This window comes from Plodia interpunctella, chromosome 11 (assembly GCF_027563975.2).
Source record: "Plodia interpunctella isolate USDA-ARS_2022_Savannah chromosome 11, ilPloInte3.2, whole genome shotgun sequence".
NCBI lineage: Eukaryota > Metazoa > Arthropoda > Insecta > Lepidoptera > Pyralidae > Plodia > Plodia interpunctella.
The window spans coordinates 4,269,257-4,288,601 of record NC_071304.1 but is presented as its reverse complement, the minus strand read 5'-3'; the positions used below and the strand labels follow the sequence as shown (position 1 = coordinate 4,288,601).

At 33.6% G+C, this 19,345-nt stretch overlaps 2 protein-coding genes across 2 annotated transcripts in view; one reads left to right on the top strand and one right to left on the bottom strand.

Annotated features, from left to right (window-relative positions):
* Positions 1 to 781: 781 nt before the first annotated feature.
* Positions 782 to 6,865, bottom strand: LOC128673592 (uncharacterized). The gene is made up of 7 exons (XM_053751545.1): positions 6,724 to 6,865; positions 5,277 to 5,444; positions 3,211 to 3,362; positions 2,394 to 2,439; positions 2,030 to 2,110; positions 1,749 to 1,852; positions 782 to 912 (listed from the first exon to the last, which is right to left on the bottom strand). The coding sequence occupies exons 1-7, from the start codon at positions 6,742 to 6,744 to the stop codon at positions 852 to 854; spliced, it is 633 nt and encodes a 210-aa protein (XP_053607520.1). The 5' UTR covers positions 6,745 to 6,865; the 3' UTR covers positions 782 to 851.
* A 3,018-nt stretch (positions 6,866 to 9,883) lies between these two features.
* The window catches only part of LOC128673548 (uncharacterized), a 74,349-nt gene continuing 64,887 nt past the window's right edge, over positions 9,884 to 19,345 (top strand). Inside the window, exon 1 of the mRNA XM_053751473.1 lies at positions 9,884 to 9,939. The gene's annotated coding sequence lies outside the window, so the exon portion shown is untranslated. The remainder of the gene's footprint in view (positions 9,940 to 19,345) is intronic.

Genomic DNA, 19,345 nt, shown 5'->3' with positions numbered 1-19,345 from the left:
CGGTATTCGGCTGTTCAGAAAAAAAATGGTGAGGAGTTCCCTCGTCGGGAGTCGATTCTAGATACACCATCTAGTCATGCATTGTCATCCTTACTACAAGTGTATAAAAAAATTCAGATCAATCAGTTGAATATATCTGCTTCAAAATTATTGTAAGATTCCACCCCAACAAAAAAAAAACCTAAATATATAGTTTGCAACATTGCTAGCCTCGGCTTATGTCAAAAGGAAACAACACATTTATTCAATTTGTAAATCCATAGTTTTCAGTATCACAGTGATTAAATAGTACCTACTTACATTTACGATTATTGCATTCTAATAATATACAATTTATTAATTTTCCATATATAGATATAGAAAATTAATAAATGTTATATTATTAGAATGTCTAGTTGTTAGATAGATATATAAAAATATATTATTTTAGTTATTTATTTTTTTAAGTAAAAAAAATTTTTTTTTTATTAACCAATTTAATAACTTTATATTGGTTCGGCCGGGTCTTCATTACATTGATTGACACAAAGTTTTGGATGGGATTATAAAGGTCGAAACTGTCAATAAATTAGGGCAATGTTACATTCGGGTATTAGGGCTAGTTCATGTGTTTAAGTGACATAACTATGCAATATGCGCCCTTATACTTAAGTATTTTTATAACCTATATTTTGTGAGCAATCAATTGAAAATTATAAATTCAAATCAATTATGTGTACAATTTAATTAATTAATTAAATTGTATAATATGATTCTATAGAATATATTAAAAAAGTTCTAATTAAAGTTAAAAATAATTTTAATAAATTACAAAAACATAAAGGAGAGTTAATTAATTGTGTGATTGTTCTCTATTGACCTACATAAGCCTTCGCTTCTTGCCCCATTGTCCGATTTTTCAGTATTTTCTCTCTGAAAGAAAGAAATCACAGTTTAGGTTTTCGTAACAGAGCACCGACTTTCAGTGACTTCGATTAACTTTTTTTTATCGGACATTCGATACCTTACTTAATTGAAAAGTTCCAAAGAGACATTTAAAACTTCGGTCGGTGTTCTTTAGACACAGATAAAATTTCGGGTGAAATTTGTAGCAATATTTTTTAATAAATATTCGAATTTTCACGAACTTAATTAGATATTTATTAGATTAAGGGCCTGTTTTACCTCTTGCCGATAAATTTGAAGTCTATCTGTAACACCGACGGAAGGGTGGTGGTGTAATGGTTAAGACCCCCGCCTGAGGATCCAAAGGTCCCAGCTTCGAATCCTACTCGTGCCACATGAGTTTGTATACCAATCTGACTCATGTATAGTAGTTTTCATAGACCACCACTTGCTTCCGGTGAAGGAAAAACATCGTGAGGAAACCTGCACACTTGTTCATTATTAACTTGTGTGTGAAATGGAGATGGCAATGGCAAACCACTCCATTAATAATGCCAAGAAAGTTGTTACTTGTGTTTTATTTCATGTAATGACCACGACCCTCAGTCATGAGGAATACGACTATGAAGAAGAAGTAACACCGACTACTACACAGATAGCATGTCTAGTAACATGGCTGTGGGTCTTGTCATTTTCTAAACAGCCAGTGATAGTATAAAAATCTAGCAGGCGGCCTGCACTGATGTCTCGCTCAATACTTAAAATTTATGTGGAAAATAAAGAATCAGTTTGTATTTTAACCAATGCTAGCTCGTTTCACTTAGGTACACGGTTACCCAACAAATCAATGTTGTAAAACTTACGGATGCTTCTTCTCGTACACGCTGGGCACCAGAAAGCAATTGGACTCGCGATACATGATATCACGTTTCTTGTTACACGGCCAAGCCAGGCTCCAAGCGTCATTCTGGAAAAACAATTTATGATTTTTCTTTTCATCGAGGTGTTATTTACTAACACTTTTATCAAGATTCTATTCTAGTCAGCTTAAAGCACCTAACATGATTTTAACTAAGAATTAGTTGAAAAAAAAAATTGTTAACACACACACACACACGTGTACATTTCTAAAATGAAATCTCACAGTCTTGGCGCCCTTAAATTGACACTTTTTGGCAGCGGCCTCTAATTCTCTCAGTAGTCTTCGTTGCTCTTCTTCATCATCCTGCAATATGCAAACAATCACGCATCTATTTGTATTAAAAAGGACACTGACAGATTAATATATAAACAATGGGCTGAAATAGTTATACGTAAAATATTAAATTTTATCTTTATGTAAAATTTCATGTTTTTTCCTTTTAATGATTAATACTTATCAAATATTCTCTCTTGGTGTTTAAGCGTACATTGATAAAGAATAACAAAATTCCCGTACGTGGCAGTGTAGCAATATTTTAGTTCAGATTAAAAAGCAGCCATATATAAACTGCAGCTTGTTCACTTACAATTTCATCCTGGTATACATAATGTGTGGCTTCATCGACGTCCGGCCTGAAATGAAAATAATAATTAACACGATGAATTGTTGCTCCCACTAGCAAATAAATAACGTACAAACTTTATATTAGTTTTGCACATAAAAGTTGGGACAATGTATCATCCACCCAACACTTTTGTACGAAATTTTATCATGTTTTCAGCTTGTTTTTGAGATAGTACTACTTTATTTTTTATGAAGGTTGACTAGAATGCAAAAGATTTATATTCAGGTTTTGGTTCGTTTCCTATTTCAACTTCAGTCCTAATTTGGAACATCTGGTTCGTCGGAGTAAAAGCTCACTGACACTGTAAAAGTGACTGAACATAAATTTAATTCTATCGTAATAATATTATAAATGCGAATGTTTGTGAGTATGTATGTGTGTATGTTTGTTAAGCTTTCACGCAAAATCTACAGAATCGATTGTTATGAAATTTGGTTTACTGGTAAAATATAACCTGGAATAACACATAGCGTACTTTTTATCCCGAAATTCCCACGGGAACGAAGTCTCGGGGCGCAGCTAATATTAATACACTGGATATAATAGTATGAAGAATAAAGTATAAGTACTCTACCCACAAAACGAACTAAGCAGATTGTATGATACTTAAAGCGTAGTAAGCATGCAGTATTTATTTATTTTTAAACTTAATTAACGCAGAATCATTTGGAGATTCGACGTATATTGAAGCACGTCAATGTCAAAACCTATGGAAAACAACGTCGACGCAACGAAGCAACGGAGTCGGGTTCAAAGAGTTACGTAAAAAATAACTTACGCAGTAAATCCGAGCTTGATTTCGATGCCGGATTCCAGGATCATGTCGTGCGCCTCTTGTATCGTGAGGGTGGAAGTCTCTATGCCATTGATACTCTGCAGCGTGTCTCCTATCTGGATACCAGCTTTTTCCGCTCGGCTATCTGGCTTTATCTGTAAGAATGAAATCGTTAATTAAATATTATTAATAAAAAAAATATGAGACTACGTGTTCGTGTTTCGTTCATTCCAATAAAACGCCCTCAAAGTAGTACATGGGTGAATTAAAACGATTCGCTTGATTAAAATCGATGGCCAAGCACATCGTCTGAATGCATTATTTACGCTCATTCATTTAAAATGCAATAAGGGTCCACTTATTGAAATATCGATCGTTGGATGTCATCGGGACAATAGTGGTGTTCTAGTTTATGAAAGGAATGGGGTTGGCTCGATTGACTGCGGCTTTGGAATTTCAGCGAATGACGTTTATGAGTGCCGTATCCGCTTCCGTCCTAGTGATGTTGCGATTACGAGTATTCGATAGTATCGATTAGGAATTTTCGTTCCGATATTTGGGGTTTGAGTGTGTTTCGATTTGTAAAGTATGTTAATTTCATAATTTGGACGGATCCATGTTGATCCAAAACGATTGAACAATAAAGTTTCGATTCGGTTAATTTTACCCGTTTGGTTGGTTGCAGCAATCTGATAATTATAGCGAACGAGAAAATAGATAAATAGTGGAATAGATTAATCGAAGTTATTTAAGTATAATTTTATTTATCAATTAGTGTGCAGGCGGCAAACCAATACAGATAATTTTACATTGCAATTGGCGAGAGATATTGAATTTGATGGTATGTAAATTTTAAGACCTAATATCGATAGCGATTTATACATACCTAATTCCGAAGCACTACAACGTCGGTGTGATTTATAGCTTACGTCGGTTATTTACGTTTTCTAGTTTGTATTGTATATGGTAAATTCATATTTGTAATAAATGCATATATATATAATATATATTATAGCATATTTAATTGGAATCTAGATAATAAAGTAAACTTGGAAACGAGATTTAGAGAATAAATACAAAATATCTTATTTTTCTTTCATTAATACATAAGCGTTTCTATTGAATTAATATGTGTAAGTGATAAACTAATATTTTAATTTAAAAATCTACAAGGATGCAAAAGATGATGCCTTTGCCCAGTAGTGGTAAAAAGATAAAAATACAGTTTTTGTGAAACGACTGCATTTTTAATATATCTACCTATATGTTGATTGTACCACTTCATTCCAAAGTAAAATACGTGCAAAGCCGTTAAACTTGCTTAGTATTTGTTAAAAAGTGAAGTGTAAGTTGGAATAACTTTCTCTCACTATCATAAAGTTTACACACTATGTTACTCTACAGCTGATGCTCTCTCATGTAACTATAGGTCTATTCTTATTTTGCACATTATGAATCAGAACTATATAAAGTACCTATTTAAAAGCGAGATATACTGATTTTCTCTTGCGCTCTCATCAAATTTTTTTTTAATCACACAGATTGAGCAGCCAAAGTAAGTTCGAGACTTGTGTTATGAGATACTAACTCAACGATACTATATTTTTTAACAAATACATCCAAGACCCGGGCCAATCAGAAAAAGATCATTTTCCATCATGACCCGACCGGGGACCGAACCCGAGACCTCTCTGTTCAGTGGCTAGAACTTTACCACTGCGCCGAGGTCGTCATTCATAGTCATATTCTTCACATGTTATAAAATCTGAACAATGTTTTTTTAATTTTATTTCTCTATAAGGCTGTGTGTCATTATTTGGTAGGAGTAAGCTAACAGTAAAGTTAACTGTATTAACCGAAATGAGGCTGTAATAGAGGCGAGAATTTTAATTGAAATTGGGTAGTTTCGTATGTTTTTGTCTGTACGTAAAGCTCTAGTCACGAAGAAAAAAATAATATTATTCTCCTTTTAAATTTTTCTACGATTAATTTATCAAGTAACTTTTTACTGGCAGGATTTGTTTTTCATATATTTTGCTGGCATAAAAGAATATGAATATACAACTCACGTAAGTGATCCTCAAGGGTGTGTTATAGTAGGCTCCACCCGCCAAGTTGAAGCCCCAGATGGTGTCGTCAAAGTTGACGCGCTCGTGAATGCCCTCATTGTAAGATTTCCACGAAGGCTGTGAAGCGTTTCTATTCAACTCGTCTTCCAGCGATTTCGGAAGTCGCTTCTGAAAAAAAAAACATTTGAAAATCGTGTCATAAAAATATCGACTCATACAGTCGAAACCTTATTTTGTTGGAAATCGGTTCATGAAACCACATCATCCTTTTTGTTGGTCTTCGTCCTTCCATATCACGTTTTTTGTCAAAACTGGTAAATGTCAAGATCTTCGTCACAATTGTATAGTGGGGAAATGTCCAAGTCAGAACATGTCAAGTATTTTCTGTCGAGTTGCGGTATGGTCCTGCTAAGTACGCATATGATGTCGAGGGTCTAAATATGGCGAAATAATATAGAACACAATATTATTTGTAAATAATTTATATCTGTAAACTCTATTTGTTGATCCTGACAATGATATCCGTCTGTCGAAAATTTTTGAAACTTGTAAGTTTATAATTTTAATCGCCGGGCATTTAAATTTATTTTTATATGTATGCGTGTCTCTCGATTTCCACATTCTATACCCTGTCTGTGGTATTGTTCGTTTACAATTTGATTGTCAAAAATTAGTAGATATAATAATTTTCTACGGAAGAAAAAATAAGTTTTAGTTTATTTATCAAGTTAATTTTTTGCGTTTCCTTCAGAAATAGTAGTTTAAAATAAATATATGAAATGTTTAATTATAATTGGGTTACACGTGAACAAAAACCTTTGAACCGAGGTTTAATTTACTTTGAGTTAGAACCATATTAGAATCCTTTACTGTGGCCATCATTACATACTCGTAGGTAATTGGTTCAATTAACGTTATGTACATTCTGTGCTTTCGTACATTTGAAATTAGTTTTATTCTATGATCTATGAACATACAATATTTTATTACTTTCTATCATTATATAAATATTTTCATTATTTATGTACACAACATAACAATGTAAATATAAAACTTATAAATAGGAAACTAAGCACAAAGGTAATACTTGTTTTCTATAGAAATTTCTTATAGTAGATCCGCGAAAGAAAAAATAAATAGAGGCTTGGCGTGTACAAGAAAAAGAGATAAATATAATACGATAAACTTAAATATTAAACATAACGCATATTATTTAAAATATTGATATGAACTACAGAAATATAAATATATAAAACTATAACAAATAAACACAATAATATATAACATAAATGTAAATAAATATAGGATGAAATAGAGACTTCTTTAAGACCGACACTGTTCTTTGAATTGTTATAAATTTGTATTTATGTAAGATATTATTATTAACTAATTAAATGACCTCAAACAAATCCGTGCAAATAAACGCGAACTAAAGCCGCAAACTTACATTTTTAATTTTTTGGTCCATAATAGACTGAAGTTAGGAAAGTTGGCTTGACTTAGTTAGCGCCAAATTTCAGCGAACACACTTTTGCACAGTTGCTTGAGTAATGAGGACTGTCAGTTTTTTATTACCTTGATCACTGGCGAATAATCTCGGCCAAAACATTATATTAATAACGCAAAAAGAAGTGCAATTGTCATATTTAATCTTAATACTTAGTATCCTCCTAATACTAATATGATAAATGCGAAACTTTGGATGTCAGTGTGAGGTGTGAGAATGAGGATTTGTTATCTAATCACGATAATTTACTGGATGAATTTTGATGCAATTTAGTTAGCACATAGAGTACAATTTATCCTGAAATTCTTACTTACAGGATCGTAGCCACTACAAATATTTTTTAAAATTAAAATTAAAATATTATATTGAAATTGAAATTCTATGATTCAATGCAACTGATAGACGAACAAGAGAAATCTGAGAGCGACTTTAGTTAAATGGTCACCAAATAAAGCGCCTATAACACTTCTATTGTCTTTCAGAATTCTGTGCTGGCGCATAATTGCGGCCTTGTTAATTGGACATTATTAATAAACCCGCCGAATGAGAAGGTGCGAACAGATTGTCATTTGTTGTGAAATTGACGCTGCTTTCCCTTGGGATTTCGTGGGTGGATATCGGGTTGTTTTCCTAGGGATAAAACGGGTAAACGAATTTAGGAGTTTCATAAAAATATTTGCATATTTTATCCATTATTTTATGCACGCAATAAATGATTGAAGTGATTGTTGCTGAAAGCGACCACTTCTCTTTTCCTTTAAGGAAAATTGCAAATAGAGTACATATCTTTATGAGGTAGATAGGTCGAAGATAAAAAAAATAAAAATAAGTGTCGTGTATCTCGAAGACTACGCACCTAATAAGCTAGATAGAGCAAAGTGATTTATAGCCCTTCATCTATGAGAAGAATCTCTGACAATCTACGCTAGAAGAAACACATCTGGTACATTATAACTGGTACATTCTATGCTTTTCTTTCTGTCTCGGATCTTCCGCCCTGGGACTCTGTTTATGGGATATCGAGTTAGTCACTATATTCTCTTGGGATAACATTATAAATACGAAATATGGGGGTTTTTGAAAAGTTTTTGAGTTTTTTAACAAAATTTTATGTATGAAATTACTGATATAATTTCTATACTAGTCTTTATATTAGGTCCTTACATATGAAACTGGCGTTTTGTTGTACTGGCAACTTTAATCACAAATTTCTCCTCTTTGGTTAGGAATTCCAAATTCAAATTTATACAGCTATTTACACATGTACTTGTGTTTCATTAACCGTCATTAATTTGTTTTTTTTCGCGTAAAAATCGCGTTATTTACGAGTACGAGTTCCACCGTGGCACCAGTGCTGCCGAAACAGCTCGAAAGGTTAATGATGTGTATGGCGGTCATGTCGCAAAAGAAAACAGTGCGTTTTTGGTGCCAACGTTTTCGTTCTGGAATTTTAGACCTGCAGAACAAGCCCCGTGGACGGCCGAAGACCCTATTTGATAATGAAGAATTGAAGGCTATTGTGGAAGCGGATCCATCTGAAACCACGTCCAAATTAGCTTGGGGATTCGGTGTTAGTGATAAAACTATATTAATCCACTTGAAACAAATTGGGAAGATTAAGAAACTTGAAAGGTGGGTACCTCACGAATTGTGTGAAGCAAACCGGCAAACGCGTGTCGACTGCTGCATTACATTACTTAATCGGCACAAAAATGGAGGGTTTTTAAATCAAATTATTACCTGTGATGAAAAGTGGATTCTTTACGATAATAGGAAATGCTCATCGCAATGGCTGGACCCTGGCCAGTCAACCAGATCCTGCCCCAAGCGAAAATTGACCCAAAAAAGTTATTTGTTACAGTTTCTCAAATCTGGCCAGACGATTACGGCAGATGTCTGTTGTCAGCAATTGCAAACTATGACGGAAAAGCTAGCTGCTAAACAACCTAGGCTGGTCAATCGGTCCACGCCACTGCTGCTTCACGATAACGCTAGACCACACACTGCACAACTGCACAACTGTACAACTGCACAACAGACGGCTACCAAATGAGAGGAGCTTCAATTGGAATGTCTAAGACATCCACCGTACTCCCCGGACCTTGCTCCAACAGATTACCATTTTTTTCGAAATTTGGATAACTTCTTCCAAGGGAAAAAATTCAACTCCGATAGGGCAGTCCAAACCTTCAAAGATTTTATTGATTCCCGTCCGAATGGTTTTTTTAGTAAAGGGATCAATGAACTACCTATGAGATGGCAAAAATGCATAGATAATAATGGTTCTTACTTTGATTAAATAAATACATTATATTAAAAAATATTCGACTTTTTGTTCCTCCTATACCAAACGCCAATTTCATATGTAAGGACCTAATATTTGAAGCACATCACGCTAAATTTATCTAACACATATGGATGAAATTCTGCACAGAGATATACTATGTGACCTGGAATAGCATAAATGAGCTTCATGTCATCCTGAAATTCTGTCATGTGGGAAATTTACCCCAAGGGATAATGGGGTAAATTTCACACGAGATACGAAAATTTTTACAATTAAGTTTGTGATTAGACAAAATATTGCAAATAAGTAAAAATAATAAACATTTTTACTATTGATATCAATACAAATACAAGATTTCATTTCTAAGGACTTTAAATTAGGGGTGGAATTTCGAAAGGACTATATTGTGATTTTTGAAGTGAGATATAATTATTTTTCTTAGAAAAAAATTGAGGAAAGCGGCATTAGGACAAAAGAAGGGATATTCATGGAGCAAAGCCGCGGGCAAAAAATAGTTAAATGAATAAATATTTCAACATCATGATCTTGCCAAGTTATTGAAGAGCATTAGACATTTAAATGACCTCGTCTACGACTAGAATATAAGTGTCGACATAAATTATTTGTCAAGTTTGGTGATTGAGTTGTCGGTATGCGCACGCGGCGATCGGGAATTTGGGATGCGGCGGCGGCGCAGCGCGGCGGTCAGAATGCGTAGGGGCGGTCGGCGTGCGGAGGGGCGGTCGGCACGTCAGGAATTTGGCATCAGATCGGCAACAGTATATCGTGGTGCCACCTTTTTAGTCTTTTACAGTTCGACATGGGTTAATCGCAGACCGATTTATTTTAGTTTCGTACTGGAGTATACTGTAAGTGTGTAGTGTACTAAATTGATTTAAGTTATTTTACCATTGATTTATCGCTAGTTAGAGATAATTAATTAAAGCCAATTTATGTGTAACAACCATCAATGTTTCTTAGATTATATTACTAAGTTATTTTATTATAATTTTGAAATATACACATATGCATACAAAATAGTAGTACTTAAATATTAAGTGAATTAGTTATACTAAGAAAATATTTACAAGAACAACAAATTTATTAAAACCCTGGTAAGATATAAAAAAGGGAAATCAAATATATTATATTTGTAGTTTTCCTCCAGCAATCTTCAATTCTCAAAAAACATCAATGCCCGTACAAAAATAAGAATTGAATGTTATAGTTATTATGTTTCCATTCATTCTAACTAAAGCTTTATGCTTCCGAGTGATAAAAGGATTTTTATTTCCCACGTTATTTTGCATAAAACCAAAGTTATTGGAAAGCAACCTTTATTTCAATACGGTGAATCGGTACAAAAAATAAAATCGTTCGAATATGGTGGGACCATACAACATTTTAATGTTGTTTGAAATGTGTGTCTAAAGTATATAATATACAGAATAGTAAACTGAGCACACTGATTTTATCATTGTGCACAGGTTTCCTCATGATGATTTCTTTTATCGGAAGTAAGTGGTGATCTATGAAAACTGCATATACTTACAATACATGAGTAGAATTGTATCAAACTCATGTGGCACGCACGAGTAGGATTTGAACACGAGACCTTCCGATCACAGTGGAATCTAATTATAGAAATATCTAGGAAATCTAATTATTCAAATTTAAATCTTTAATTCAATCAAAATATAATTTTCCAACTAGTACTACTACAATTAACAACATACAACCGCAATTGCCATGAAATGGACATGCGGGCTTGTTAATGTGTCCGTCTGTGCAAATTCTTGTCAGACTTTAGGGATAATGACCGCAGCCCATTAGCAGTACATTATTGTGGCAATGTCAAGTCACAAATGTTGGAATAATGTGTTTCGGGGTGCCTTTGGGAGAGTGGGGTACTCTTACGAAATGAATTTATCTAAGTAAAGTCTGGCTGGAACACAATCAATGACGCCCTGTGCTATGCTAAGCGAATTTTGAATAACCAAAAGAAGTTATTCACACAGCACAGATGGCATTGGTGGTGGCCGAGTGTAGTTTATCAAGTTTGTATGCTGACTCGAACTAGGCACCGCTTGCTAAATGACATGGTCCTCGACTAGGTAATACTAGTCACGTCAGCTTATACAAACGATTGTATACGAGATCACAGCCGCGAATGAAACCGAGTTCCTACTCGTGAGGATGAAAGAGAGATATAGAGATTCATCTCGGCTACAATAAGACCAGTTATGGACAAGCCATATAACATAGATGTTCACATAATAGATATTATTAAAATCACCCTGTTTCTGTTATCTTTCAACAACCTGTTTGTGTAATATTATTACGTACTATCTCTCTGAATTCCTTCTGTCAATGGCCAATATCATAACGAAAGTTTGTGAGGACGTATGTGCAAAATCTACTGGGCGGATTGATATTGATAACCTGGAATAACACATTCCCATTCCCATAGGAGCGAAGCCCCGGGGCACTTCTAGTATATTATAGTGTTGCAAAAGTTTAGCCTAATTTATTTTCTTAAAAATATGAATGTATGTAACTAAATAGCCCATAGCTAGAGTACTGTATATTACGATTGATTGATTTTAAATCTAAAATGTGAGGCCATCGTAAAAAAGTTTTGATTGAAATGGAAAGTGAAAAACTGTTGACAATCTGTTTATATTGGGTTAAACAAAATATAGAAATTTTCAATTAAATTTTCAGCTTAGAAATAAAAATTAATACCTTATAATAAAATACCTTTGTTAAGACTCTTGATTTCCAAATAATAATAATATTCATAAAGACAAAATGAATAGTTGATCAGTTTTCAGGTCAGTCACGAGTACTTTTGTTCACAAGCTGATGGCAAATCTATATAGAATTTTATAAAATCCTTGAGGCCGCCCGTGACTTCATTCGCGGTAATCTATGTTACTTCTGTAAGTCTTGAAAATGTAATAAAAATCAGACAGTAAATAAATAAACAGACAAATCAAGTACAAATCCTTCCTCATCACAATATTAGTTTAAATATAGACTAGGAATGAAATTTTATTACACAGGTAACTGTGCTAGTAAATATGAGTTTGTGCATTTTATTACAAAGTAAGTCATAACTTATTAGTTTTAAAAGAAAACTATAAATCTAGAAATCTTCTACTCTTGCACTCAAGAAGCCATTTTTGGACATTTTTCTCTCCTGCCTTCAACGATGGCACGGTGGCAACGAATCTTGAATATTAAACGATAGGAAACCAGTTTGAGTCTCCGTAGTGCATTTTTATCTTCAATGCAGATGCGAGTGTATGTATGATTACACCAAAGAAAGAATTTCTATACTGTTTTTAAGACCACTAAATTCTTGCTTGACAAAAATCAATCTCGTTTCTGGAATTTAATTAAAGTCTATTCAATAGTCACGTGAAAAATGTACTAATAGAAATATTCATTCGACATTTACAGTTCTTCTTACAGGCACGACTGGGAAAAACATCCGAAACCAAACTTTAGAATGACTCAGGGTAATAAGCATTAGACATTCATCCCATCTGCTCATGTGGCATAAAAACAGGGAATTGTTCAGCTCCGGATCACCATGTCAATGTAAACAAGATCAGTGGAAATATTTTTCATGCGAGCGACGCAAATGGCAGTCGTTCCATCATCTCTCTCCATCTTCGTTTCCTTTGCTAACATTTATTTCATTTCATTGTTTTGTTATTTTACGGCACAAGAAATTCACGTTTGCGCTCACTTATTATTGCTATAAAAGGGAGCGTTTTTTCTTAACCGACTGACACAGTTCACCGTTGTAAATATAACGTTCAGACATATTCGTATACACGAATCTTATTATTATCTCACACGCGAAAATCTTTTTGTAATTTGAATTTTCGCTACTGTTTGTACACGTCCCAGTTATATCGAGCGTGAAAATGATGTTTTATGCCAAAATGTAGCCGGTTTAAAAGTCGACGGGAAACGCGAGGTTGTACCTGCAATTTTTTATAAATAATATTCAGGCTGCTATCAGATGGTGAGTTTTTTCCAAAAAGGCTGTCTAAAACTTAATAACATTTTTTCATGTCGGTACCTTTTTTTACTTACTGCGTTGTATTTTTACGAAGAAAGAGAGAAAAAGAACATTTTCAATAAAAACTTTTTTGTAAAAACGTACAAATCCAATTCTTTTTTTTTCTCATTTTGGGTTCTTAGTTATTAGAAATCAATTAAGACAGGAAAATACTGTTAAAGGAGTAAACCTTTTTATTAACAATAAATTAATTATAAATATCAAATAAGGAAATCTTCGTAACATCCATTTCAGATCTCAATTACGATTTTATTCGAACTTTATCAATTTATATTTCAGTAACAGTCTGTTACAGGCTGTAATTTTAATTACGTATCCAATTACAAAGCTAATTTCATCTGGGCCAATGAGCGTCTAATACCTATTTAATTGATTACAAAGCTTAATTAATGTGTCATCTACACGCCTTAATTGACTCGTTTTTAATTATGAAAGCGAATTTTTGACGCCTATTGGGGACGATAGTAATTCGGTGTTTACGTGTTCCCCCGCCAAGCCAAATTAGATCGACACTCGCCAACCCCAGGGGTGCGGAGTTCCACCAACCCTATTACGCTTATTTCCCTTTTTATTGACCATCGACGCACAATTCGGCAATTTTGCACATGAGTTTTCGCATTTGGATATCGGAAAACATGAAATAAACAGGAAAATTTCGTACCTACATCAATCGGTTAGGATTTTTGAACTACACTGTCATGGGCAAACTTTGAGATTAAAATGATATCATAATACAACAATATAATAATACATACAATGAAAATCAGGCAATTTATTGTAAGTTATTTGCAGTTATCTTTATAGTCACACAAGCTTGCCAAGCTTGTACAAGATTATTTTTTCAGAATATAACGTATTTGAGATTTTACATATAAAAAAAAAAACACTAGGAAATTGACAACAAGTTAGCCGCGTAACAAAATGGGAAGAATTTTACATGAACGAGATAAGAAGGAACGAACATTTAATTTACAGGCATAAAGATGCACGTTTTACAAGGTACTAAAAAGATAAACATGGTAAATATCCGGCCGTAAGCCGTTATTTGATGTATTTTGCGTGGGGTGTAAAGTATTATTAACTGTTTTTTGCGAAAGATGCATAACTATTAACCTCATTAATACGGCATCAATACATTTTTTATATTTTAAATAATTCTTTGGGGCTATAAAAAAATTCCCAATACTTATTTACTGGAGATAAATTCACCCTGTATTTTAATTTTACTATCACTGGTCGCCTCTCGAAGACTTTCCAAAACTAAAATATGTATATTTATAATTAAAAATAAAGTTAAAATTAAATTTCGTACAGCGAATCCTTAGTCGTAGCAAGCCTACTCCAGGAGGCAACATAAAGTACTAACATTATCACAACGTCGGCTCATTAACTCGCGAGGGAAAGCATCCAGCCAGTGGTTTTTTATGAGAACACCGCCTCGTTACGCGTTGATAACGATAAAAGTGCAGCGAGATCACCTACTATAAAATTTTTAGGTATTTCACAATATATAATTCGTCAATATTCCACCTTTCACCGCATCCACTGACTTCTTTTCGTTAAAGAGTTTTCGTTTTTGTTTTACATTCATAGACTACTTTGAAAATTTTCTATTTTTAATATCTGCAACTGCTGCAACTCCCGGTGATACCTACTTGATAAAAACTTACGTTTTTATGCGCCGTATGCGCCATTTAGTTTATAAAGCGCCATTGACTATAAAACATTTTGACCAAACCATGGCCATACCCTACGGTATTCGCGTAGTTTCTGAAAAAAGTACCCAATGTTTTAATCTAAGGTATCAGCTACCCGAATAATAAATTTCATAAAAATTGGCCCAACCGTTAGAGCGTGAAGAAGTAACAAACATACAAACTTTCGCTTTTTTATTATTAGTGGGATTTGTGTATAGTTGATCTTAGATTCACAATAATAATTAAATCGTCGTTTAGAATAACAAAAATCATGTTTGATCCCATAAATCTCTACTTTCATACGCAGACATTTCAGCAATTCGCTGTACAAATATGACATTTGGCCAACATCCAGCATTCCAACCAAGGCACTCTTTGTTACCCTGTATTACAGTTTTTACACGATTTGGTTTAAATTTATTGACGGGATAATTAATTCGCAAATAAATTTTGCATTTAACCAGATAAACATGCAAAATTGTAGGTACGTTATAAATATATTTTTAGCAGCTCCGACCGCTATATCTATTAACTATATCTATTCCAAATATCATTACAATCGGCCTAGCGGTTTAGCCGTGACAAACAAGCAGACAGAAACTTTGGCATTTACAATATTAGGTGGGAAACAAAAAAAATTATGTTTTCTAATATAGTTTATCTATATTAGAAAACAAACGCTACTTTGGGGCTAATTTGTATTCTTACCGTGAATGTACTTATGTACGTTGTATGTATTTATTTATCATTTTAGAAGTTGTACACATTATCGAATTACCTACGTTCCATTAATATTATTAATAATACATCAATCACTATAGATTCTTCACGAAATTGGTTCGGAAATTCCTTTGGTCGGGAATGTTGAGGAGTCACGATTTGTATTCATAATATGAGCCTTGCGAACTCAAAAAATATTACGTCTGCTTAAAATTCAAATGACACGAAACGAGTCTGGGGAAATTACGGCAAAGTCGCTCAATTTGACCTTAGACATATTCTTATTTGAGAAGCATATTAAAATTTTTAGATACTGCTTAGATTTAATAAATAATAATTTCTACATATTGGTAGCAAATTCGATTATTGGGAGGGTAAAAATTGATTATAAAAATTAAAAAAATAGACGATAGATATCGATGATTTATGTTCTTTGTTATGTGGTTTGTCATCAGATCTTTTACTATAGGTATCTATTGCAAATTTCATCACAATCGGCCCAGCAGTTTAGCTGTGGAAGTGTAAAACACAGACTTTTGCACTTGTGGCATATCACCACGTTCTCAAAAGTTCTGTCGACATGGCTAATGTAAACTGCCACATATTTTATGCTACCAAAATGCTACCTCTGATTGGTCTTTTGGTACTTCTGTTTGGTCTCATGTAGATAATGTCATATCGCGTTCAGTTTAATATTCGTAAGTACATATTTTCCTTGTAATCTTGTTCTATAAAGTTTTAAGTACATAAACCAGGCCCATGGCTAAAGCGTAGTGTTTCTAACAAAATAATATCAAATCAACGCAACATACCTATAGCACAAAAAACAAAAGTTATAGCTCGGGGCAAAGGTCGCGGCGATAAGGGCTCGGTTGAACCTGATGAATTCGCGTCTAGGATTAGCCCTTACAATATGAGGACATTTCACAGCGCAGGGGTCTTCGGTGACAAATGCTGGCGTGAATGTCGGGTCATTTGTCCGCGGTTCTCCGCTTCTTTGAGCGGGTTTTTGTCGCTTACAAAATTATAATGGAAATTAGCTGTTCGTACTTGCTTTTCAAATGTTTTATAAAATAACATTTATTTAATATATTGTTGTATTTGCTTGTGTTTTTTAAATTTTAATTGAACAATACTTGTACTGTATGAACAGTAAATGTAAAATAAGGCCCTTACCCACACAGCCCCTTACAGTCCTGTTGACTGTACTATGTGGGTAATGGCCTGAACATCAAGATACCCTGAACCTCTATAGCGTGGTAATAGCGGCGAGTTTGCAACGAATTTGGGTAGGATGATGTGCTGTTGACTGTACTACGAGAAGTTCAAAGGAATCTTGCACACGGCACGAGGCGATATTATGAGACAACGCGTCATCGAGTGCGTGTTCTTTTGTACATGAACGACTAATGTAAGTAGTACAACTACGCCTTCATTATTGACACAAATGAGTTCAGTTTCAGTTACTGCTTATTATTTTATACTGAGCATAACCAAAAAACAAGTAAAATACATGTTCATTTTGAATTACAGAACGTTGAAATTCGTATATCGTGAAGCCCTGGCTTCAGAAACACCGCAGCAAGCATATTTTCTAATAAAAATGCTAATGTTGGAATTCTTAATGAGGCGTTAGATACATCGAGTTAATAACTCATAAATGTGTATGTAATGTTCACGCTTATGCATTCGCTTGTCGCCCGGAGGCTTAATCAAATTAGGTTCGTTAACTCACTTCAAAGTGTTCTTTTTCTTAATGATATTGTACATAAAGTTACACAATATTTGCAATTTTATTGTAAATTAAAACATTTACTCGGTAAAATATACCAATCAAGTTTTTATCATGATTAAAATAAATTGAAATAAACAACTCGCAATATCAAATGTTTATTCTATTCCATAGCGTAAATGCGCTAGGTACGTGTAAATACTAATTAGGCTTTTCGTGACTGTCTTTCATCATAAATGAAATGGAATATCATTGACAGTCACCATTGAGATATTGAATAGTTTTGATTGATTGATGAATGGGATAAACATTGCGTCCATTACAATCGTTTAGAGTCTCGCCAAATATCAATTTTCCGACACATGATTAGGTCATTCGAATCATCGGATATCAATCAGCCGATCTTTAGTCAATATTGGTAGGACGAGTATATAAGGATTAATTTATGGATTCATTCGGAAGTATTATTGTATCTTTTTTTCTTACACGCCAATGCCTCTTCTTTATCCTTTTTTCTTTCGTGGGTCTACTTGAAGACTATAGAAATAAGTAGTACCTTTGTACTTAGTTTCCTATTTGTAAGTTTTATGTTTATATAGTTATGTTGTGTACATAAGTAAATAAATAAATAAATAAAACGTGTTGCACTCCGGGATTTCCGGCAGAAGTGAAAATTTGAATATTAACGTTGTGCACTTTTGACGTCTTACGAATTTTCGATCAGGGTCACGTGTCCTGACACGAGTTAAACATTTTTTACCCATCACAAAAAGGGCACAACGCCGCTAAAGAAGTTTTTACTTCTAAAATAAATAAAATAATTTCGAAATCATTAATAAAAAAAGCACGCACATTATTCTATAAATGCTTTCTCTTCAAAAATAAAACTTCGACTTTTGCTATTTCTGGATACTTGACTCCTGTCAACAAGTTAAAAACAACTCCTGAAACAGTTTACTGACATATAAATACTTAAGAGATATACCTATTACACTTTGAGAGATGGGTACGGATATTAATTCATAGTGTTGTACCTCACTGACCTACCAATACGCTGTCAGTTATACACATTTCTACTAACATATTTCGCTCGCAATACATTTCCAACGTGTCAATCTCATCTCTTATCTTCCCCTTAGCGTCCATGTTGCTGACGCGATCGAGAAACTTCCGAAAATAAGGGTGCATAGTAGGTATATTACTTTCACTATATAAGATATAAGTATATTTATATTTTTTCCACGTTATACTTATTTAAATCATATCATTTATTTCATGATCACAGGTACAACTTTACTAAATGTTATACATAAGGGTGAGCTTATGTACGTCCTGTCATAAGGCATATGAAAATATTTTTCAATCGACTTGTATAAGTTACGAAAGTATTATGTTATTAAATATATGTAGTAGGTACTACATTCATGTGGATGTTCCTTATATTATTCTGTTTGAATTCCTTTAAATGTATACAACGCAATTTTGTTCAGTGAGAACTAGTCAAAAACATTACTTTATATTATATATGTTTCAGAAACAAATATTAGTTAAGCAAACAAAAGTTTTACATGCAAATGAGCTGGCATGTTTTCATTATTTGCAATTGTAACTGACAAAGCGGGTTCAATTCAAAATGCTTTGTTATACAATGATATAGAGTTGAAAATTGTCTGACAACGTGCTAATTTATTTAATCGAAGAACAAGGAAATACATGTAACACAAACATTAAGGCCTTGTTGATATCAGAGTTTATTCTGCGTCAGTCAGTTTTCTAAAAATCATAATATCAACAGATATAAGCATCATCTTACCATGTTTTTGCATTAGTGTATAAAACAAGTATAAAACATTTTTGTTTGTTTGTTGTCTTTATTGCTAATTTTAAACACGTTTTGCGATGTTTTAACGTTCTGTGTTGAATTTTAAAAGCAGCGTATTGGACAGCAACTGGTCTGTCACGTCGAAAGCGTTTAAAAAACGCCAATCTCAAGAGATATTTTAACGCTTAACCGAACGATACCTTACAGT